Source organism: Leuresthes tenuis, unplaced genomic scaffold, assembly GCF_036924035.1.
Source record: "Leuresthes tenuis unplaced genomic scaffold, fLeuTen1.0.hap1 SCAF_20, whole genome shotgun sequence".
NCBI lineage: Eukaryota > Metazoa > Chordata > Actinopteri > Atheriniformes > Atherinopsidae > Leuresthes > Leuresthes tenuis.
Window position 1 is genome coordinate 1,965,715 of NW_027325374.1, and position 24,283 is coordinate 1,989,997.

The 24,283-nt window shown below is 48.5% G+C and overlaps 2 protein-coding genes across 4 annotated transcripts in view; both read right to left on the reverse strand.

Moving 5' to 3' along the window:
- Window positions 1-24,283, reverse strand: part of grid1b (glutamate receptor, ionotropic, delta 1b) — a 595,515-nt gene that overhangs the window by 458,378 nt on the left and 112,854 nt on the right. The gene's annotated exons all lie outside the window — the stretch shown is intronic.
- On the reverse strand, window positions 18,237-19,586 carry LOC140278858 (uncharacterized). The gene is made up of 3 exons (XM_072373955.1): window positions 19,511-19,586; window positions 18,502-19,390; window positions 18,237-18,459 (listed from the first exon to the last, which is right to left on the reverse strand). Exons 1-3 carry the CDS (start codon window positions 19,584-19,586, stop codon window positions 18,237-18,239), a joined length of 1,188 nt encoding a protein of 395 aa, XP_072230056.1.

The window sequence follows — 24,283 nt, forward strand, 5'->3', positions numbered from 1 at the left end:
GTTACAGTAATATATGTTAAATTCAGCTTCTAGCTACCTGTTAGCTCTCAGGCTACCTTGGTTCCTAGCCGTACACAACGTGGCGCTGCTGGAGCTAACAGCCTCCACTGCTGGCTCCGTTATGGGTGGAAGCAGGAGGGAAAGCTTCTAGCTGCCTGTTAGCTCTCAGGCTACCTTGGTTCCTAGCCGTACACAACGTGGCGCTGCTGGAGCTAACAGCCTCCACTGCTGGCTCCGTTATGGGTGGAAGCAGGAGGGAAAGCTTCTAGCTGCCTGTTAGCTCTCAGGCTACCTTGGTTCCTAGCCGTACACAGCGTGGCGCTCCTGGAGCTAACGGCCTCCACTGTTAGCTCCGTTATGGGTGGAAGCAGGCGGGAAAGCTTCTAGCTGCCTGTTAGCTCTCAGGCTACCTTGGTTCCTAGCCGTACACAACCTGGCGCTCCTGGAGCTAACGGCGCTGCTGGAGCTAACGGCCTCCACTGTTAGCTCCGTTATGGGTGGAAGCAGGAGGGAAAGCTTCTAGCTGCCTGTTAGCTCTCAGGCTACCTTGGTTCCTAGCCGTACACAGCCTGGCGCTCCTGGAGCTAACGGCGCTGCTGGAGCTAACGGCCTCCACTGTTAGCTCCGTTATGGGTGGAAGCAGGAGGGAAAGCTTCTAGCTGCCTGTTAGCTCCCAGGCTACCTTGGTTCCTAGCCGTACACAGCGTGGCGCTCCTGGAGCTAACGGCCTCCACTGTTAGCTCCGTTATGGGTGGAAGCAGGCGGGAAAGCTTCTAGCTGCCTGTTAGCTCTCAGGCTACCTTGGTTCCTAGCCGTACACAGCCTGGCGCTGCTGGAGCTAACAGCCTCCACTGTTAGCTCCGTTATGGGTGGAAGCAGGCGGGAAAGCTTCTAGCTGCCTGTTAGCTCTCAGGCTACCTTGGTTCCTAGCCGTACACAGCCTGGCGCTGCTGGAGCTAACAGCCTCCACTGTTAGCTCCGTTATGGGTGGAAGCAGGCGGGAAAGCTTCTAGCTACCTGTTAGCTCTCAGGCTACCTAGGTTCCTAGCCGTACACAGCCTGGCGCTAGTGGAGCTAACGGCCTCCACTGCTGACTCCGTTATGGGTGGAAGCAGGCTGGAAAACTTCTAGCTGCCGGTTAGCTCTCAGGCTACCTTGGTTCCTAGCCGTACACAGCCTGGTGCTGCTGGAGCTAACGGCGCTCCTGGAGCTAACGGCCTCTGGAAGCAAAAGGGAAAGCTTCTAGCTACCTGTTAGCTCTCAGGCTACCTTGGTTCCTAGCCGTACACAGCCTGGCGTTCCTGGAGCTAACAGCCTCCACTGTTAGCTCCGTTATGGGTGGAAGCAGGAGGGAAAGCTTCTAGCTGCCTGTTAGCTCTCAGGCTACCTTGGTTCCTAGCCGTACACAGCCTGGCGCTCCTGGAGCTAACGGCCTCTGGAAGCAGGAGGGAAAGCTTCTAGCTGCCTGTTAGCTCTCAGGCTACCTTGGTTCCTAGCTGTACACAGCCTGACGCTCCTGGAGCTAACAGCCTCCACTGTTAGCTCCGTTATGGGTGGAAGCAGGAGGGAAAGCTTCTAGCTGCCTGTTAGCTCTCAGGCTACCTTGGTTCCTAGCCGTACACAACGTGGCGCTGCTGGAGCTAACAGCCTCCACTGTTAGCTCCGTTATGGGTGGAAGCAGGAGGGAAAGCTTCTAGCTGCCTGTTAGCTCTCAGGCTACCTTGGTTCCTAGCCGTACACAGCCTGGCGCTCCTGGAGCTAACGGCCTCCACTGTTAGCTCCGTTATGGGTGGAAGCAGGAGGGAAAGCTTCTAGCTGCCTGTTAGCTCTCAGGCTACCTTGGTTCCTAGCCGTACACAGCGTGGCGCTCCTGGAGCTAACAGCCTCCACTGTTAGCTCCGTTATGGGTGGAAGCAGGAGGGAAAGCTTCTAGCTGCCTGTCCCATCTTCTCAGCTTGCTAGCACATCGATTCATCTGTTGCTCACGGCAACCGTTTCCACTGCTTCCTCCAAGTAGACGACATGTTCATAACATGTTAACACGGTTAAAAACAGGATTTTTAGCAGTAGGAGAGTTAAAAAAAAGTCTCAGTCGGCAGAACGTTTGTTTTCAGGCTCATAAACACAGTGGAGAGCAGAACTGGTCTCGTCTGGTCCCACATGACAGCTGCTTCGGTTTCTCTGCTTCCTGCCCCGGGCCGACGCTCGGCCCACCCCGGGTGCTGTTCCCAGGGCAGCACCCGGTCAGAGGCCTTTAACAGCCAACCTGATGATCACAACAAGACTGAGGAAAATATACACAGCTCAAAAAACAAGCAACACACACCGGGGGAGACACAGAGGCTATTACAGCGAGAGACTTCCATCTCTGACTCCCGCCTCCTCTTCACAAGCTCGTTTTTCATCCACTAGTTCTGCAGCTCCTCAGGCTGCTGTTTGTTTCTCTGTGTGTGGGAGACGTTCTTTCCCTCGTCCTCACCTTGACTAATGACCTAAATAGAAATATTCTGCCGTCTTTATTTATCCGCTGCTGTCGGAGCATTAACACGAGGACACTGACACACACACACCCTGCATTTCTCAGACTGCAGGTCCAGTTAATCTGCCCAGAACCTAATCTGCTTCAGTTACACGGAGGAAAAAGCTTTGCATTAACCGATGAGCGAGCTCCAACTTCTGGCCTGACTGTAGCCTTTTTACTGGTCAGAATCAGTGGAAAGCTGAAGAAAGAGTTTAATGTGAAGGTTTAAAGGTTCAGGCCTTACTTTAGTTTGTCCCTGATCAGAAAAAGGACAGATCTGAACAGAGGAAGGGACTGAAGGACCGTTTTACAGACTGGATATGGACATATGGACATATCTAACACATCTGAACCCTCGCTCTGAGGGAGACGGCAGAAAATGCAGTTTGTTTTCCACTTTGTTTCAAGCTTTAATGTCAACATCGGTGTCAGAGGTCCAGACGATACCGACGGCTGTCAGGGGGTCACAGACCCTGTGAGCGAAGCTTTCTCAGGATGTGTTAAATGTCCCGCTCTAAATGGCATCTGGGTCACTTCGGTTAACAGCAGAGTAGCTGCTGCGTTATTATCATCTGCTTTAATACAGGGGAGCGTGTCCAGGGGCTGTTTCTGTGGTTAAGTGACTGATGAGGATGTCTGAGTCCCGCTAAATGTCTCCTTTACCAGGCCAAGAGGAGGCCAACTTCAGCTGAAAGTTTAACCCAGAGTCTCCGTCAGCCGGGTGAAGTAAACAGATGTGGAAAGTAAACAGATGTGGAAAGAATCGGCTGCTTTGTTATCTTCGCTGTCAGCTGCTGCAGCCGTTTTTCATCCCGTCTGGAGACAAAACAAAGCAATCCCAACGTGTCAAAGTCCTGCCGGAGCGTTTCTCAGAGGTGAACCAGCAGAATGATCCATTTACCGTGTTTCAGGCTGGAAAACCAAACTTAAAATAACAGAATGCATTCATGACTTTAGCCCGGAGCCGGTTCTGTTCGAGCAGCTGAGTGATTTACTACATTTACTACATTTCCCCCCGTTTTAAGGAGCAGAAACAGAAAGGAGAGCGCTCAGCGCGCTTATTTAAGACCAGAGAGATTCTGTGGAAACGTGTTTTCAGTTAAACCGGCGAAACATTTAGATTCTGCTCTGAAATGCATTTTAAATCATTTCAAGACGAGATGCAGCAGCTGAAAAGTATCTGCTTTCCTTCTCCACTAATTTCAGTGACTTTGCATTTTCATTAAGGTCTAATTTCTATGTTTAAATTTGCAGAAAAACTGAGAATTTAAGTTTTTTCCTCTTTCTGCATATTTGGAAAATAAAGCTTAGATACATGAGGTCCTTTTGGGTCCCTGTAGAACCAAAGTCAGAGCTGTGTCCATGTTCTGGGTCCAAAGTGGTTCTGGTTAAGGAGTGTGAGGGCTGCCCCTCGTCTCCAGTCCTGTTTGTGGTTTTCATGGACAGGATCTGGAGGTGTAGTGGGAGGGCGTCTGGTTCCATCTCTGCTTTCTGCAGATGATGTGGTTCTGTTGGGTTCTTCAGGACCTTCAGTTCACAGCTGAGTGTGAAGCAGCTCCTCCAGATCTGAGGCCCTGGTTCTGAACCTCCGGGTCGGGCTGAGTCTCTGCCTCAGCTGGAGCAGTTTCAGCATCTCTGGACCTGGTTCTGAACCTCTGGGTCGGGCTGAGTCTCTGCCTCAGCTGGAGCAGTTTCAGCATCTCTGGACCTGGTTCTCAGTGATGGTGAGTTGGATCAGAGATGGACAGACGGATCGGGGCTTCGTCAGCAGTAATGAGGGCGCTGCTCCGGTCCGTTTGGTGAAGCTGAGCCGGAAGGAGAAGCTTTCAGGTTCCTGCTCCATCTTTGTTCCAACCCTCACCTGAGCTCACAGATCTGGGTTCTGACCCAAAGAAGGAGGTCCTGGATACAAGCGGCTGAAATGAGTTTCCTTCAGAGGGGGGCGGGGCTCAGCCTTAGAGATAGGGGGAGGAGCTTCAGCATCCAGGGAGGAGCTTCAGCATCAGAGGGGAGGGGCTTCACCATCTGGGGGGGGGGGAGGAGCTTCAGCATCAGATGGGAGGAGCTCCATCGTCTGGGGGAGGAGCTCCACCATCCGGAGGGAGCTCGGAGTAGAAAGGAGTCGGAACCGGGTCAGAACCAGAACTCTCTGGAGGGGTTATATCTGGGAACACCTCGGGATCCTCCAGGAGGAGCTGGAGGGGGTCTCTGAGGAGATGGAAGTCTGGGTTTCCCTCCTGAACCTGCTGCCTGTGCTGCTCAACCTCAGATGAGCGGAAGAAGGACGGATGGATGATGGAATAACAGTAAAGCCACGAATATCGTGAGATCATTTGACAGTAAAACCATCAATTCAGTCCGTACTGGTGCAGATACACAATGGGTTTTGTAAACCACCACTTCCTGTGAAGACATATTCCACCGATAAACACGTGCATCTTTACTCAGACCCGGGGGAGTTTCCTGCATATTAATACTCTCCATTATCAGCAGTTTGATTCTGCAGCCTTGGCAAAAGTGAGAGTTTGCATTTGGACAGAAAGTTTCTCTGAGTCTGAGTGGAAGCCTCATGAAGCACATCAGGATTCCACATAAGACGCAGATGTGGACACGTAGTCGGGGACAAATATGTGCATATTCACGAGCTGTGTGCCGGCCTCTCAGTCTCTAATAACCCTGCTCTGATGAAACATTCATGAGGATTCATGAAGCCCGGGTATAATGAGGCTGACACGGATTCATCTCATCTGTGCGGCAGCCGCTGGATCCACATCTCAGCTGTCAGCGGCCGACCCGGTGAGACAGAACCTCATCACACACGGCTGAGAGTCCATCTCGGAGTGGTTCAGAGGGACACCGGCGCCAGGTGAGATTAGATTGCAACCGGGTTCATTAAAATCTGTCACGCTCACAAGACTTCTGTTGAATAGATTCAATCGAACGCCGAGCTGTTGAATGTTTCACAAAATGAAAACACATGATTTTAGCTTTTTTTTCTTGGATCTGGCTCATCTGAAAAGAATATTTGTGTATTTTCAACCCCAAATCAAAACGGGGCGCCCTTCATCTTTAATATACGTCGATATTTCCATGAAGAGAAGGAAATGAAAGGCTTGTTTTCTCCACAGAGCGGAGGGAAAGAGCTCGGTCTTAATTGAGTTCACTTGCTGCTTGTTTGGTTCATCTTATTTTACAGCTTTATTCACATAAGTGCCGTCACGGTTCAGAAGCTGTTTTTCCATCAGACGAACAGTCAAACGGACACAGAGTGCTGATCTGCGATTTCTCTGAAACGCATCCTCTCAATTATCCGCTCAAGTCAACTGAAGGTGATTTAAGAAGTGGGAACGGTGACCCTGAAGCATTTCATTCGGTGGTGGAGAATAAAAAAGATCATCAGCGTCTGGAAAGAAAGATTCGATGTTTAATTCTATTCAGAAAGATATAAATCACCAGGGAGAGGACAGAAATGTTGTGTTCCTCCCTGCTCTGACTGGATCAGAACAGAACCAGACGACCTCAGAGGTTTAAACAGCTGCTGCAGAGCCAGAAGTCTGAGATCTGAGCGTAGGAGGGTCATGTGACCCTTTCAGCCGGGTTCTGTTGAGGCTTTAGAAGCATAGAAGGAGGCCTGCAGTAATGAAGGTGAGAGAGTCTGTGGCAGAGCGGATCGTACTGATGCTGCAAACAGAAGAACAGCCGGCTCACCGTTCATCATCCACATCCATCCTTCCTTCTACACAGCAGCAGTCAGAGCAACACCTGGGCTTCTCTGATAAAACCAGCAACAACTCCTGTGTGAAGACACGTGCCTCCACTCAGGCTCCAGGAGCTTTCGGACCTCTTTTCAAAGCCTTTCAAAGACATTTCTGTGAAACAAGTGGCAGCGATCCTCTCTGCTTCAGGCCAGAAGCAGATCGCGATGCAGCCCCAGACTTAAATGTTGTGGCTGACAAATCAAGCGCAGTCTGTTCGGAGAGTGGCAGAACGAACAGGGACCGCACGGCAGTTGGCACACATTCTGTCACAACAGAAATAATGAATGAAAATAAGCAAAAAGTACATGGTGTTTATGCTCTCTGGCAGAGCAAACAGACTGTCGTCTGATGGGGATAACTGCTTCCATCGCAGCAAAGCCAGGCGCCGTCGGAGATGTGGGGCTCAGGAACTCCCGTGGAGAGGAAAAGGCATGTTGGTCCGAGCCGTGACACGCAGCCGAACCTCGCTGGATCCCATTAAAGATCCATTTCAGAGCACAGATAGTGGAAGGTGGCGGTTTATTGTGTCAAAAGCTGCAGAGAGGTCTGGCGAGATAAGAGAGATACCAGAGGACTGAGCTGCATCTCCAGCTGCCTTCAGGGCCTCCGTGACAGCAGAAAACTGAGCTGGAAACTGCTCCCAAACAGACCTTCAGACATCAGAGGAGAGGGGAGGATTATTCCCACAGTGTCACCACAGCAGATTCTGGGGTCGAGAAACGGGAGAAAAGTCTTATTTCGAGTCTTAGTTCCCATCTCACACAGAATCTGAGCTCAGGTGCTGATAAACTCGCACATTATGAAGCTATTTCAGATGTCTGACAGCAGAATAATCATTAAAACTGATCAATACTGACGTTACTCTGGATTTTTGAATCAATTAAAGTGTTTTTTTTAAAAACAATCATTCCAAAAGAGTTGGGAAAGGAGCTGTGAAAACTCTCCCCTCATCTTATTTCTGCTCTTTCTGTTTATTCTTCCAGTGTTTTGGTGTCTGCAGCTTTCATTTCATGCTGTTGATTAACTTCTTATAAGCACCGGTGCAACTTTGTCCAAGTGCTTCATCTCAGAGGGAAGCTCACCAAATTGATGCATCTTTTTCAAACCATGGTCATAAATGTATTAACGCTTGTCAAAAAGCCCCGGCCTGCGCTTTCATTTGCATTTCAATCTATCCGTCTAAGATCCCTGCGTCTGCTCGTCCAACCGCCTCCTCCTTTGAGTTCATTTGTCTGCTCATGAGGGGGATCAAGCTTTGATATCAGAGGAGACTCGAAACCTCTCGGCTCAGCTGACAGATGTGGAGGAGATGAAAATGATGAAGAAACGAAATAATTCAGACAGACTGGCTGTGATCAGCAAACACACAGAATTACCCCGAAATAGTCCTGGTGGAAAGAAAGGACAACATCATCTGGTCCTTAACCAGTTTAAACCGGTCCTTAACCAGTTTAAACCAGTCCTTAACCAATTTAAACCAGCCCTTAACCAGTTTAAACCAGTCGTTAACCAGTTTAAATCAGTCATTAACCAGTTTAAACCAGTCCTTAACCAGTTTAAACGGTCCTTAACCAGTTCAAACCAGTCCTTAACCAGTTTAAACCAGTCCTTAACGAGTTTAAACCAGTTTAAATCGGTCCTTAACCAGTTTAAATCGGTCCTTAACCAGTTTAAACCAGTCCTTAACCAGTTTAAACCAGTTTAAACCAGTCCTTAACCAGTTCAAACCAGTCCTTAACCAGTTTAAACCAGTCCTTAACGAGTTTAAACCAGTTTAAATCGGTCCTTAACCAGTTTAAACCAGTCTTTAACCAGTTTAAACCAGTCCTTAACCAGTTTAAACCAGTCCTTAACTCCTTAACCTCTGATGCACAACAGATCATCAGCCCTCCACCACCGTGCTTGACAGCTGGTATGAGGTGTTTGTGCTGATATGCTGTGTTTGGTTTCCTCCAAACGTGCTGCTGTGCATTAGGACCAAACATCAGCAACAGCTGCTTCTCTAAGATCATTGCTGATGTCTTTCCTCCTTGGCATCATGTTAACACACACCTGAAAACTGACAGAACTTCTGCTTTTATAGAGCTGCTCACACTGACTGAGGATCAGTTAATCAGAGCATTGACTGTAGATGTGAACAGTGAAGACTTCTAATGGCAAAAAACAGGCAAAATCTAATCTGAATTAACTAAATCACCTGCAGACACACCTTATCATCAGCATCTGTGATGTCACTTCCTCACAGTTACTGATGTCTGATGATGTCACTTCCTCTCACAGTTACTGGTGTCTGATGATGTCACTTCCTCTCACAGTTACTGGTGTCTGATGATGTCACTTCCTCTCACAGTTACTGGTGTCTGATGATGTCACTTCCTCTCACAGTTACTGGTGTCTGATGATGTCACTTCCTCTCACAGTTACTGGTGTCTGATGATGTCACTTCCTCTCACAGTTACTGGTGTCTGATGATGTCACTTCCTCGCTGGCAGAGGAGGCAAAATAATGAAAGACGGTGTGGGGAGACCCACCATCAGCAGCCTGTCAGCGTCCTCCTGTAAACCGAGCTGAAACCAAACCAGCTGTCATGTTCTGATGAACTGGACAACACACACTTTGCACTCCTTTATTTTACCCTTAAGAGCTAAAGAGCCATAGCTGGGAGTAAAACATCTGCTCGGGCCAATGAAGTGGATGTGTTGGGAGGTTTATAGTCTCCAGGTTGGGAAGATGCCAACAATCGCAGAGCGTTTTGGTCCAAAAAGATCATTTAAAGAGATCACCACAGCCTGTGGGTCCTTCTGAGTGGAGTTTCTCTGTTTTCAGACTTCTTAAAGACCAAATTATTTGATAAAGTCGGTACTTAAAGACCACCAAGTACAGGTTGTGTTAATATTCTCTGCTTCAGCTACCAGCAAACCAATTTAAGTGATTAATCTGTGCAGGACTGCAGCTCCCCGCTGCCCAGCAGGGGTGGAGCGGAGGTGTGTGGGCAGATGGAAGTCTGTAAATCACGCATTGCGCCTCTGATAACTCTGCTGTTGTCAGTTATGATACACCAGGCTGACTGGCTTCTGATAATAAATGACAAAGAGGGGACAATTCAGTCCTCTGCTGCACACACAACCTGCTTTAAACACGGCGGCTGCTTTCGAATGCAGCCTGAGCAACAATCTAATCACGATCCTGGATTCTGTGTAATCCACATCAAAGATAAAATTCTGTTTAATCCGCTGCCGTCACGCACAGCCAAACAGGAAGATGTGTCAGATGTGTGGCCCTCTGACCCTCTTTGATAACCTGATCACAGCAGCTGATGACCACAGAAACGTGAGCAGATCGTTTAGGCTCCATTACAGCGGAAGGACAATGAGGAAGGTTAGATTTCTGGCGTTTATCCTGGCGAAACACTTCCTGAGGAGCAGGACTTCATCCACTCGTTTTCAGTGGCTCTGATCACTCTGCTGTGATCATCCTGGTCTTTGAAGGCGTCTCAGCCTGAGCTCTGATCTGTGTTCTGGCGACATATTACATCCAGAACCAGCTGTCAATCAGCTCTGTCTCCACAAATGTCTTTGATGTCACATCTAGAGGAGGGGGGGGGTTAATTATGCTGAAAACACATGAATGTGATGTTAATCAGCCCCTCTACACATTCACTGCCACATGAAACATGTTCGGCTCTGATCACTTTACGGTCCCGTCTCATGGCGTTACGCTCACCATTTCAACTGTTCTGGGTGTCTCACGCCACGCCACGCCACGCCACGCCACGCCACGCCACGCCACGCCACGCCGCGCCACCACAGCCACCACAGCCACCACAGCCACCACAGCCACGCCACGCCGCGCCGCCACAGCCACGCCACGCCACGCCACGCCACGCCACACCACGCCACGCCACGCCACGCCACGCTACCACAGCCACGCCACGCCACGCTACCACAGCCACGCCACGCCACGCCACACCACGCTACCACAGCCACGCCACGCCACGCCACGCTACCACAGCCACGCCACGCCACGCCGCCACATCAACGTTCACCGCCTCGACTCGTGCTCTCACGCAAAGAATCAGAAAAATCAGAGCTGCAACCCGTAAGACTCCACACTGGGAGCGGTTTGTGCTTCTGTTTCTGAGGGATTATCTCAGTATTCAGTGGACAGAACAGTCAGAGTTCGTCTCTAATAATGCACAAAGGGTTCAAAGGTCAGCTGGAACGTCCTGTTTCACTTTTCTGGGCCTTCTAAAATGTTGAAAACAAGCCTCCGGTCACCGGTCACGAGGCTCTGTGGAAGTGATTCCACTCCAGCTGCTCTTCTCTGGGGTTTAAGGTTCACTTTGATGGTTTTGTACAACTTTACGGCACAACTGCAGACGGAGCCACACTTCTCCAAGAATTAAAAACAATTAAAACAATTAATTAAAAACAGAACAATTAAACAACGCCACTTTCAGCAGGAAAAGAAGAAAATCTGTATATTCCTTCAGCTAAAACTCCTTTCAGCTCTGAAATATAACCCGGCTGTTTTTTCACCTGACTGCTGATCATCAAAATCTTCATTTTTAAACCATTTTCCCCTTTTAATTCATATGAATTTACCTTCTTAGCGACATGAACATGCATGAAAAGCACTTCCTGGACTGTGTCATGACACCATAAACTGAAGCATTTGTCCTTTCTTCACTGATCACATCCCTTCCCAGTATGAAGGAGCCCTGTTTTCAGTTCAGAGATGGTCGAAGAAGCTCTCCATTCTCCTCTCTGATGAATAATTGAATCATCTGTCGTCCATCATAAGTATTAAAGCGAGCGCTCCCTCGTGCATTTTGCACGCAGCTATAAATAAAACACGGCGATCGTGTTTGAATGATCTGTGCTTTCATGTCGACGGCAGCGTGGAGACGAGCCGACCGCGACGTCTTCCTGTTCCAGCTTCAGATCGCTTTTACTTTGCTCCTTTGTGCCTTTTAACGTTAAAAAAATGATGAAAGAGACTCAAAACAAACTTTTTCTGCCCTTACCTGAATAAATAAAAGCCTTAAAATACAGTTTGCATTTGCATCAAGATGACGGCAGGTTATTTCTGTCTCTGTTGGAGAACTCCTGACCTCGGATGGAAATAGATTTGGAAAGAAAGGATTAAAGCTACTTCCTACTCGGTGATTTTAATGTGTAAATACTGTTTTCCTGTAATAGTAATGAAGCTTTGGGCTATTGAACAACTGTCAGCATGAGCTGTGGAAGTGTTAAAGGCCAGCACCAAACCTCTACTTCATTATTTATCCGGCCTTTTATCCTTTTGTTGGTTTATTTATGAGCTTCAAACAGGTGGTTCAGGCAGGGAGGGGGGGGGGGGGGGGCAGGCAGGGGGTTAGAGGTGGAGGAAGTTGAGAAAAGCTGGAAGAAGAAAATGTCAGCGAGGAGGAGTTTAATTTAAAGTAAATTCCTGAATAAAGAGACGATATGTGTGCTGTTATGGTGGTAAAGATGCATTTTAGAGCTTTAGGAACCCAAAATGATGTGTTTGTTTCCTTAGGAAACACCAACTCAGTTTGCTTTTCTTCAGACTAACTGAAGAGTTTCTGACGCCATGATAATAAAACCAGAAGCGGCGCTAATGGAACCGGATCTGAAACGGTTCTGATCCACAGATAAAGGCTGAAGCAGCTCGTTTAGTGCAACCTCTCAGCTTCGCCTGCAGCAAACTGGAGCTGATCACATAACTTTGTTCTCTGCTAGCGTCCTCTCAGCTAAAACCAACCACACACCACAGCATCTGCATCCAAACCGAATCTCTGGCTCCATCAAAGGTAGCTACAAACTGTCATGATTGATGACCGACTAACCTTCAAAGATCCCGTTACCTCGGTTACTCGTTCAGCCGCTTTGCATTACTAAAGATAAGAAAGATCAGACCATACCTGACCCAACATAACCCCCAGCTCCTGCTGCAGGCCATGGTCATCTCCCACCTGGTCTCCCACCTGGTCTCCTAACTGGTTTCCTAACTGGTTTCCTAACTGGTTTCCTAACTGCTCCCCTAACTGGTTTCCTAACTGGTTTCCTAACTGGTTTCCTAACTGGTCTCCTAACTGCTCTCCCAACTGGTCTCCTAACTGGTCTCCTAACTGGTTTCCTAACTGGTTTCCTAACTGGTCTCCTAACTGGTTTCCTAACTGCTCTCCCAACTGGTCTCCTAACTGGTCTCCTAACTGGTTTCCTAACTGGTTTCCTAACTGGTCTCCTAACTGGTTTCCTAACTGGTTTCCTAACTGGTCTCCTAACTGGTTTCCTAACTGGTTTCCTAACTGGTCTCCTAACTGGTCTCCTAACTGGTCTCCTAACTGGTTTCCTAACTGGTCTCCTAACTGGTTTCCTAACTGGTCTCCTAACTGGTTTCCTAACTGGTCTCCTAACTGGTTTCCTAACTGGTTTCCTAACTGGTCTCCTAACTGGTTTCCTAACTGGTCTCCTAACTGGTTTCCTAACTGGTTTCCTAACTGGTCTCCTAACTGGTCTCCTAACTGGTTTCCTAACTGGTCTCCTAACTGGTTTCCTAACTGGTCTCCTAACTGGTTTCCTAACTGGTCTCCTAACTGGTTTCCTAACTGGTCTCCTAACTGGTTTCCTAACTGGTCTCCTAACTGGTCTCCTAACTGGTTTCCTAACTGGTCTCCTAACTGGTTTCCTAACTGGTTTCCTAACTGGTCTCCTAACTGGTCTCCTAACTGGTCTCCTAACTGGTTTCCTAACTGGTTTCCTAACTGGTCTCCTAACTGGTCTCCTAACTGGTTTCCTAACTGGTCTCCTAACTGGTCTCCTAACTGGTTTCCTAACTGGTCTCCTAACTGGTTTCCTAACTGGTCTCCTAACTGGTTTCCTAACTGGTCTCCTAACTGGTCTCCTAACTGGTCTCCTAACTGGTTTCGTAACTGGTTTCCTAACTGGTCTCCTAACTGGTCTCCTAACTGGTTTCCTAACTGGTCTCCTAACTGGTCTCCTAACTGGTTTCCTAACTGGTCTCCTAACTGGTCTCCTAACTGGTTTCCTAACTGGTCTCCTAACTGGTTTCCTAACTGGTTTCCTAACTGGTCTCCTAACTGGTCTCCTAACTGGTCTCCTAACTGGTTTCCTAACTGGTCTCCTAACTGGTCTCCTAACTGGTTTCCTAACTGGTCTCCTAACTGGTTTCCTAACTGGTCTCCTAACTGGTTTCCTAACTGGTCTCCTAACTGGTCTCCTAACTGGTCTCCTAACTGGTTTCGTAACTGGTTTCCTAACTGGTCTCCTAACTGGTCTCCTAACTGGTTTCCTAACTGGTCTCCTAACTGGTCTCCTAACTGGTCTCCTAACTGGTTTCCTAACTGGTCTCCTAACTGGTCTCCTAACTGGTTTCCTAACTGGTCTCCTAACTGGTCTCCTAACTGGTCTCCTAACTGGTCTCCTAACTGGTTTCCTAACTGGTCTCCTAACTGGTCTCCTAACTGGTTTCCTAACTGGTCTCCTAACTGGTTTCCTAACTGGTCTCCTAACTGGTCTCCAGCCTGTGAAACCTCTGCAGATGGTCCAGAACGCGGCGGTGCGTCTGGTCTTGGATCAGCCTAAAAGAACACGCCCCCCCTCTGTTCATTGAGCTCCTCTGGCTGCCCTTAGCATCAGGTTCAAGTCCCTGATGTTAGCTACAAAGAGCTTAATGGAACGGCTCCATCTCCTTGAATGCTCTTGCAAAGGCTTCTGTCCCAACTGGGTCCCTCCGTTGGTCCCAGGATTGTCGTCTAGCAGCTCCTACACCACGCCTAAGACAATCCAAACTCTGTTCATGTGTCGTCCCACGATGGTGGAATGACCTACCGAGCGCTACCAGAACAGGGGCGTCCCTGTCTATCTTCAAGAAGCTCCTGAAAACCCAGCTCTTCAGAGAGCATCTCCTATCCCAGCACTTACCTTGTACTTCCCTCCCCCCTCTATCTCTGAACTTTATCTTTCTGCTCTTCCTTCTATGCCTGCACCCTATCTCTACTCTGTCCCCTCTGACAGAGTCGGACTCCTGGGTTCCTTCTATGTAGCTTATTGTTAGCTTTTTATAAAGCTGTTATATCTTCATTTGTAAGTCGCTTTGGATAAAAGCGTCTGATAAATACAGAAACAGAAACAGAGACCTCTCAGCTAACACGCTAATAATTTCCATTAAAATGCTAACGTGAAATGTTCAGACATTTCTCTGAATCTTTTTCTGTGACTGAAGGGTCCACGGAGCATTTCTGCACCGTTCACAAAGCGGAGCGGCGCCTTATTCAAAGCGTTTCGCCTTGTTTCAGCGACCGCTTTAACAGCTCCCGTTTAACCTAAAACAGTCGTGGAGGAGACCGTTTCAGGAGGAAAAGAAGACCAGATTCAAGAGAAAGAAACACGATGATGGAGACGAAGGCAGGTAAAGCAGGATTTATGTGACGCATGCAGGACTGATGCAGCTTTTTGTTCTCTTTATGAACAAAGAGGAATCCAGACATGCTTCGTAAACATCATCTTATCGGATCTTTAACAGTAGTTTCACTCAAAGGGGAGCTGAGGTTTAATAACTCCCTTTTCCTTCTGATTTCTGCTCTAAAAGCTTCCTCCATAATTCCAGCAGCTTCCCCTTCCTGCCTCAGTGACCCTGTTTCCTGATGATTTCACCTCCTGTGCTGCTGGAAGACTTCGGTTTCTGCAGAACCACCTGGAAACACTCCAGAGGAGGAATCCACCCCAATCATCTCCTGGCACCTTGTGTTCTGTTGGAGTTCAGAAATAACTTTTTCTCTTTCAGTCCACGAAGAGCAGATTCATAATATCTCTTTCTGAAAAGGCACCGAGTTACAGCCAGAGTCTGAGCTTTATTACGCACTCAGGGCGGGATGAACGTGCACAGCTGGTGCTCGTGAACGTCGGCTGAAACCAACACCTCCAGTTCACCAGGTGTTTTATTAGTTTACAGTTAAAACTTCTGCCGTCAATCAGTTTTCACCAGTTTACACTGGAAATTAGTCCCATGGTGTTGGTGAAACTGAATATTGATGAGTTAACAGCTTGTTCCTACACTGCTCTGGCTGTTTCACGCAGTAAATGCTCCACTATACGCTGGTTTCTGATCATCACAGACTCCAACAAGCTCCAACTTTAGAGAAAAAGCCTGTTTTTTTCCTCTTTTGCTTCACTTAAATTCAACTCTGCCTCAGTTCTTCTCTGAAGAAAAGCTGACAAACAGCCCAAAGTCACAAACCTGAGGCCAGAGGCGGGAATAATTAGAACATTAACAGATTTAATGCTTTAATTTCAAAGTTTATCTCAGCTAATGAAACTTCCACGTTGCTTTCAGAGGATTTAATTTACCAAACAGCAGATTTTAGACTCTCTGAAAGAGGTTCGTTCATCTGTGGATCCAAAGCTAAATGATGTGAGATGTAACGTATCTTTATATATGACATGATGTGTTTCACACAGAGCTGTTTATAACTGTCTAAAAGCCTGTTTTAACTCCAACACCAACCATTCAGAGCCGATTAAAGCATTTCACAGAAATCCACAACAAGCAGCTTCCTTCCTCCAAGTGAAACCTCTTCACAGCATGTGGAAGACGAGTGGAAACTAAACTTTATCAGTTCAGCCAGTCACAAAACAGAGTTCTGCATCATTGTTAATCTGTTCAGATCTGCCCTGAGATCAGGTTTCTCTCGTCCCGTCTCATCGTAGCTCTGGATAGAAGCCAGATGTTCCCGTGAAATTAAGAAGAAGATCTCTGCATCTCATTCAGGATCATCTCTACACCACATGCAGTGGACTGACCATCACTCCATCTCAGACTCAGCCTCCTTTCCCACCCACACAGCAGGTGGTTGTCAGAAAAGTTTGCTTATTATCATTGAATAAAAGTCACAGCCAGAGAGGCCATTTCATATCAAAACTTCACCAGGAGAAGTTGGGAGACAAAGAGAGCTGTGTTTGAAGAACTGATCGTTATCTTTATAACTCCCCAAATAAGGAGATGCCTCCAAACTCAGGAGATAAACCAGACCTGGGCACATAGAGGATTGGATGTATGTGTCACCTAATAAAAGGTAAAGGGAGGCAGCCACTCGTTGGAGAACCTTGTGAATCTGCAGAGAGAAGGTTCCTGTGTCGTTCTCCCCTTGCAAGTAAAATTCTGAGGCCTCTGAGGGATTTCTTGGTTTCATACCGTTGTCTGTGAGTTAATTTTTCTAACAGTGGTGCAGCCTCATTACGCTGGAACGATACAACCCCCCCCATTTACTGTCATAGGTGAATGGAGGATGCAAATAAGTGAACTGAGATTCATGCAGGAGGAAGATGACCTAAGAAGGAGCTCAGATGGAGTTCAGATGGAGCTCAGAAGGAGCTCAGATGAAGCTCAGATGGAGCTCAGATGGAGCTCAGATGGAGCTCAGATGGAGCTCAGATGGACCTCAGATGAAGCTCAGATGAAGCTCAGATGGAGCTCAGAAGGACCTCAGATGGAGCTCAGAAGGACCTAAGATGGAGCTCAGATGGACCTAAGATGGAGCTCAGATGGAGCTCAGAAGGAGCTCAGAAGGACCTCAGATGGAGCTCAGATGGACCTCAGATGGACCTCAGATGGAGCTCAGATGGAGCTAAGAAGGACCTCAGATGGAGCTCAGATGGAGCTCAGAAGGAGCTCAGATGGAGCTCAGATGGAGCTCAGATGGACCTCAGATGGAGCTCAGGTGGAGCTCAGATGGAGCTCAGATGGAGCTCAGATGGAGCTCAGAAGGAGCTCAGATGGAGCTCAGATGGAGCTCAGGTGGAGCTCAGATGGAGCTCAGATGGAGCTCACAAGGACCTAAGATGGAGCTCAGATGGACCTAAGATGGAGATGGAGCTCAGATGGAGCTCAGATGGACCTCAGATGGAGCTCAGATGGACCTAAGATGGAGCTCAGATGGAGCTCAGATGGAGCTCAGATGGAGCTCAGATGGACCTCAGATGGACCTCAGATGGACCTAAGATGGAGCTCAGATGGAGCTCAGATGGAGCTCAGATGGAGCTCAGATGGACCTCAGATGGACCTCAGATGGAGCTCAGATGGACCTAAGATGGAGCTCAGATGGAGCTCAGATGGAGCTCAGATGGACCTAAGATGGAGCTCAGATGGAGCTCAGATGGAGCTCAGATGGAGCTCAGATGGACCTCAGATGGAGCTCAGATGGACCTAAGATGGACCTCAGATGGACCTCAGATGGAGATGGAGCTCAGATGGAGCTCAGATGGAGATGGAGCTCAGATGGAGCTCAGATGGAGCTGCTTTAATCACCTCCTGCAGTAAACACACTTTGGGAACATTATCCATCTTACTGTGATGCTCATTGGCCTTTTTCTGGGTGTGTGAGATTTCATTTGTGCATCAGCTCCAGCTGATGAATGCAGATGTATTCATGAAATGCATGATGTTAGTTTACGATGGCGACGCCTGCCCGGCTCTGGGAGACGGCCGTCATCATCAGCCGCCGCCGCACACAGCGGCGTCTTTATGGTGATGCATTACAGGCTGTGCTCATCCACATCATTAAAGAACTTATTCACCCGTTTCTCTTGGTTTCATCCCGTTTCTGACGTTTCAGAAACCAGAGTTTTGGATCAGAGAGGAGCAGCAAAGGAGAATGAAATCAATAAACCAATAAAACGTCAGAATATCACAGCAGAAACATCGTCTGAGAAGGAAAATCTTCCATCTGCAGGTGAAGGAAGGCGTTCTGTGTGGTTCTGACCCAAGTTATTACGGCACAGAACCGTAATCCATGACTCTGCTTTGATGTGGCGTCATAGATGTGGCGTTCAAACTTTACCGAAACACACAGCGTACGTTTATTTTTATATTATTATCTAAGGTATAAAACCCAGGAAAAGAGCGAAAATGTTTCATTTTTTAAGTCTTTTGCCTCAGTTCGTGCTGCTGGACGGCGTGCTGCTGGACGGCGTGCTGCTGGACGGCGTGCTGCTGGACGGCGTGCTGCTGGAAGGCGTGCTGCTGGACGGCGTGCTGCTGGACGGCGTGCTGCTGGACGGCGTGCTGCTGGACGGCGTGCTGCTACTGGATGGCGTACTGTTGGACGGCGTGCTGCTGGACGGCGTGCTGCTGGACGGCGTGCTGCTGGACGGCGTGCTGCTACTGGAAGGCGTGCTGCTGGACGGCGTGCTGCTGGACGGCGTGCTGCTACTGGATGGCGTACTGTTGGACGGCGTGCTGCTGGACGGCGTGCTGCTGGACGGCGTGCTGCTGGACGGCGTGCTGCTGGACGGCGTGCTGCTGGACGGCGTGCTGCTGGAAGGCGTGCTGCTGGACGGCGTGCTGTTGGACGGCGTGCTGCTGGACGGCGTGCTGTTGGACGGCGTGCTGCTGGACGGCGTGCTGCTGGAAGGCGTGCTGTTGGACGGCGTGCTGCTGGACGGCGTGCTGCTGGACGGCGTGCTGCTGGACGGCGTGCTGCTGGACGGCGTGCTGCTGGACGGCGTGCTGCTGGAAGGCGTGCTGCTGGACGGCGTGCTGCTGGACGGCGTGCTGCTGGACGGCGTGCTGCTGGACGGCGTGCTGCTACTGGATGGCGTACTGTTGGACGGCGTGCTGCTGGACGGCGTGCTGCTGGACGGCGTGCTGCTGGACGGCGTGCTGCTACTGGAAGGCGTGCTGCTGGACGGCGTGCTGCTGGACGGCGTGCTGCTACTGGATGGCGTACTGTTGGACGGCGTGCTGCTGGACGGCGTGCTGCTGGACGGCGTGCTGCTGGACGGCGTGCTGCTGGACGGCGTGCTGCTGGACGGCGTGCTGCTGGAAGGCGTGCTGCTGGACGGCGTGCTGTTGGACGGCGTGCTGCTGGACGGCGTGCTGTTGGACGGCGTGCTGCTGGACGGCGTGCTGCTGGAAGGCGTGCTGTTGGACGGCGTGCTGCTGGACGGCGTGCTGCTGGACGGCGTGCTGCTGGACGGCGTGCTGCTGGACGGCGTGCAGCTGGACGGCGTGCTGCTGGACGGCGTGCTGCTGGACGGCGTGCAGCTGGACGGCGTGCTGCTGGACGGCGTGCTGCATCCCAGTTTCCCTAAATGGATCCTGACAGCCACCTCATCAGAGTCTCGGACAGGAAGAGGTTTCTTTGTTTTCTGATCTGTCCGGTTTCTGCATCAGAGTCGGACCAGACGCCACCTTTAAATTATTCAACGTTGCGCCCTTAAAGATGGCCGCTTCGCTTTGTCTTTCCCCGCCTCTTCGTGCTTTCGGACGCCTGTGGGCCTCATTTCACAGCAGGACGTCAGCTGATGATATTTCACTCTGACATTTTTCTCTTTTTTCAGTTTTAATTTACATCTTCACCTCCAATTCTCAGATTTAAAGGGGAACTCCGGTGTTTTTAAACCTTATTTCTGGCATGAAATACGTTCATCTGCTCACTGAGAACAGTTTGGTGAAAGTCGGCGTCCTTCAGAAGATATTTAGATAACTGGAGATCCATATAACGGAGTGAACGGGGCTTAGAGGATGCAGCCTCTAAATAAGGCATTATCTGTCTTTATTTCACCAATACTTTAAGAAGAATGAATGAATGAACGTGTGCTATAGCTCTGTTAGCTCATAGCTGCTGTTAGCTCATAGCTCTGTTAGCTCATAGCTCTGTTAGCTCATAGCTCTGTTAGCTCATAGCTGCTGTTAGCTCATAGCTCTGTTAGCTCATAGCTCTGTTAGCTCATAGCTCTGTTAGCTCATAGCTGCTGTTAGCTCATAGCTGCTGTTAGCTCATAGCTCTGTTAGCTCATAGCTGCTGTTATGTGGCTACTTGCAGCTATAGGAGAGCTAACGGAGGGATTTCTACACAGGCACTCTACTGGGACCACTTCATCCACACGCCCCCCTGCAGCACAGTTTATTCACTCCGGTAAGAACGTCCATCTTACTCAAAATCTGATAAATATCCTGCCATGTTGCACAAAACTATCAGCAGCAAACTCTGTGTGAAGTTAGCCGACTGTCACAGATCCAGGGTCAGCTGTATTTTCTCACTTCTATTCATTCATTTGCTCCTTCTTTGTGGAGTATTTTTGGATCTCTTCACCTGCTTTATGTTTTATTTCCGTCTCCACTGTTTTCATCTTTCAAAACTCACCTCATCTTAAGGTATGAAGCTTGAATTAGCCTTCACAGCGTATCTTTGTCCTCATTCCTGAGCTCTAATCACTCTGGTTTCTATTTTGAGCTCCATTTGCTGCTCAGAAGGTGATTTCCTGTTGATGGCTGCCTGGTTCCTGCCTGTTCTGTCACTTGAGCAGCAGAAGGAGGGCAGAGACGTGATGTGGAGGCTGAGTGGATGTTACAGCTAATGGAGGAGCTGCTTCTGGAAAGGTGGAGGGGTGTCAAGGATGCAGCAGTGCTCTGATGTTAACTACAGCTGAAGGGTTGCATCACCGAGGAGGGGAAGAGGAGAAGTTATCCCTCCCTGCTGCAGCAAGAGGGAATGCAGTTGTTTTTGTGAGGATGTGACGCTTATTTTAGAAGTAAGAAACTTTGTATCCGTGAGAAATCTCGTGTCCTGATGGCCTTGTGCCAGATGTTTTTCTCCAGTGTTTCTGGGTGTTTCTCCAGTGTTTCTGGGTGTTTCTCCAGTGTTTCTCCAGTGTTTCTCCAGTGTTTCTGGGTGTTTCTCCAGTGTTTCTGGGTGTTTCTCCAGTGTTTCTCCAGTGTTTCTGGGTGTTTCTCCAGTGTTTCTGGGTGTTTCTCCAGTGTTTCTCCAGTGTTTCTGGGTGTTTCTGGGTGTTTCTGGGTGTTTCTCCAGTGTTTCTGGGTGTTTCTCCAGTGTTTCTGGGTGTTTCTGGGTGTTTCTCCAGTGTTTCTGGGTGTTTCTCCAGTGTTTCTGGGTGTTTCTCCAGTGTTTCTGGGTGTTTCTCCAGTGTTTCTCCAGTGTTTCTCCAGTGTTTCTGGGTGTTTCTCCAGTGTTTCTGGGTGTTTCTCCAGTGTTTCTCCAGTGTTTCTGGGTGTTTCTGGGTGTTTCTGGGTGTTTCTCCAGTGTTTCTGGGTGTTTCTCCAGTGTTTCTGGGTGTTTCTGGGTGTTTCTCCAGTGTTTCTGGGTGTTTCTCCAGTGTTTCTGGGTGTTTCTCCAGTGTTTCTGGGTGTTTCTCCAGTGTTTCTCCAGTGTTTCTCCAGTGTTTCTGGGTGTTTCTCCAGTGTTTCTGGGTGTTTCTCCAGTGTTTCTCCAGTGTTTCTGGGTGTTTCTCCAGTGTTTCTGGGTGTTTCTCCAGTGTTTCTCCAGTGTTTCTGGGTGTTTCTCCAGTGTTTCTGGGTGTTTCTCCAGTGTTTCTCCAGTGTTTCTCCAGTGTTTCTGGGTGTTTCTCCAGTGTTTCTCCAGTGTTTCTGGGTGTTTCTCCAGTGTTTCTCCAGTGTTTCTGGGTGTTTCTGGGTGTTTCTGGGTGTTTCTCCAGTGTTTCTGGGTGTTTCTCCAGTGATTCTGGGTGTTTCTGGGTGTTTCTCCAGTGTTTCTGGGTGTTTCTCCAGTGTTTCTGGGTGTTTCTCCAGTGTTTCTGGGTGTTTCTCCAGTGTTTCTCCAGTGTTTCTCCAGTGTTTCTGGGTGTTTCTCCAGTGTTTCTGGGTGTTTCTGGGTGTTTATCCAGTGTTTCTGGGTGTTTCTGGGTGTTTCTCCAGTGTTTCTGGGTGTTTCCGGGTGTTTCTCCAGTGTTTCTCCAGTGTTTCTCCAGTGTTTCTCCGGTGTTTCTGGGTGTTTCTCCAGTGTTTCTGGGTGTTTCTCCAGTGTTTCTGGGTGTTTCCGGGTGTTTCTCCAGTGTTTCTCCAGTGTTTCTGGGTGTTTCTGGGTGTTTCTGGGTGTTTCTGGGTGTTTCTCCAGTGTTTCTCCAGTGTTTCTCCAGTGTTTCTGGGTGTTTCTGGGTGTTTCTCCAGTGTTTCTCCAGTGTTTCTGGGTGTTTCTGGGTGTTTCTGGGTGTTTCTCCAGTGTTTCTCCAGTGTTTCTGGGTGTTTCTCCAGTGTTTCTGGGTGTTTCTGGGTGTTTCTGGGTGTTTCTCCAGTGTTTCTCCAGTGTTTCTCCAGTGTTTCTGGGTGTTTCTCCAGTGTTTCTCCAGTGTTTCTGGGTGTTTCTGGGTGTTTCTCCAGTGTTTCTCCAGTGTTTCTGGGTGTTTCTCCAGTGTTTCTGGGTGTTTCTCCAGTGTTTCTCCAGTGTTTCTGGGTGTTTCTGGGTGTTTCCGTGCCGGTAATGACTCGTTAAAAGCAGCGGCTGCAGAGCTTGATGCCGAGCTGACCAGGTCATTTAATCAGATGGGTTAAGAATATTCAAAACATGTAAGGTGGGGGGGTGTGTTGCATTGTTTTTTTATCAAAAATGTTCGACTAAAACATAGAAATGAGGGATTAACACCTCCAGAGTGTCATGAAATACAGAAATGTTATCTTTTTAGAGGCAAACAACACACTTAAGGCAACAAACGTCTCTATTAAGGTTTTTAGTATCTCTCAATAGCAAATATTTGCATTTTTCTACAGCACAGAGGTGCAAACTGCAGGGTGGTGAGGTGGTTCGTACGGTGCCTCACAGCAGGAAGGTGCCCAGTTTGAATCCCGCCCCAAACACATTTCTTTGTGACCCTGAATCGGATAAAATGGGTAAATAAAAAGGATGGATGAACTGGATTAAACTGGATCACAATCGGACTGAATCAGTCTATGTTTAAGGTGCCTTGAGATGACTTTAGTTAGCTTTATAAATTGAATTTAACCCAAATTAAACATTAATCAGTCTTTACAAACACAAAAAACTAAATTAAAAACAATGACAACAGACATCAGCACAACAAAAAGCTCTTAACTTCCTAATTTAATTGACTTAATCTGATCTTAACCTGCCACTGTCGGCCTATTCCTGTTCAATAAACCAACATCCCTGCAAAAAAACAGCTTTAAAGAGTTTCTACGAGGAGTTTATGTCTCTTTTATCAGGCTTACACAGAAAAGCTGCCGGAGAGTGAAGCAACGGGAGCTAATCTACACTCTTAGACAACATAACACACGTGTTTTGGCACTGAAACAGTCACCTGATCGCTGTGATTCTGCAGAAAGCTGCAGAGCTGCGGGGCTTCAAAAGCTCTGAGGCTCATGATTCAAACGCAGCCAAAGGAGACGTTTTGGACCTCGCCACAAAGGAACCAGTTCTTTTCCAAAGCCGTTATTATTTACAAACTGCAGTGTGGAAGGACTACAAAGCGCTTCAGGACAGAGCGATAAAGACAAAGAAGAGGGTGAATTAAGGTGGACGTGACCGACGGTCAAGAGGGAGGCTTTGAGCGGTTCGGTCACTACAAAGAAAAGCTTCAGACGGCTAAAGGAGGCTTTTAAGTGCTCTAAACCAGCAGCGAAACAATTCCTCCCAGATGCAATATCCAAGATATTTCCAGAGATGAAAGTGATTCCTCCGTTTGTTTCCCGTTAGAACAGCTGCTTCTTTTACTGAATTACAACCACGGGCAACATAACCTGTACATCGCCCCTCTGGTGACGTCACACAGCGAGTTTATCTGCTTTAACCTGGATGGAACCTGGACATATAAAGCTCTTAATGACCGAGCTCCATCACATCTTAAAGATCTCACAGTTGGATATTTCCCCAACAGAGCACTTTGCTCTCAGGCTGCAGGTTTCCTTGTGGTTCCCAGAGTTTCTAAAAGCAGAATGGGAGGCAGAGCCTTCAGTTATCAGGCCCCTAAAAGCAGAATGGGAGGCAGAGCCTTCAGTTATCAGGCCCCTAAAAGCAGAATGGGAGGCAGAGCCTTCAGTTATCAGGCCCCTAAAAGCAGAATGGGAGGCAGAGCCTTCGGTTATCAGGCCCCTAAAAGCAGAATGGGAGGCAGAGCCTTCAGTTATCAGGCCCCTAAAAGCAGAATGGGAGGCAGAGCCTTCAGTTATCAGGCCCCTAAAAGCAGAATGGGAGGCAGAGCCTTCAGTT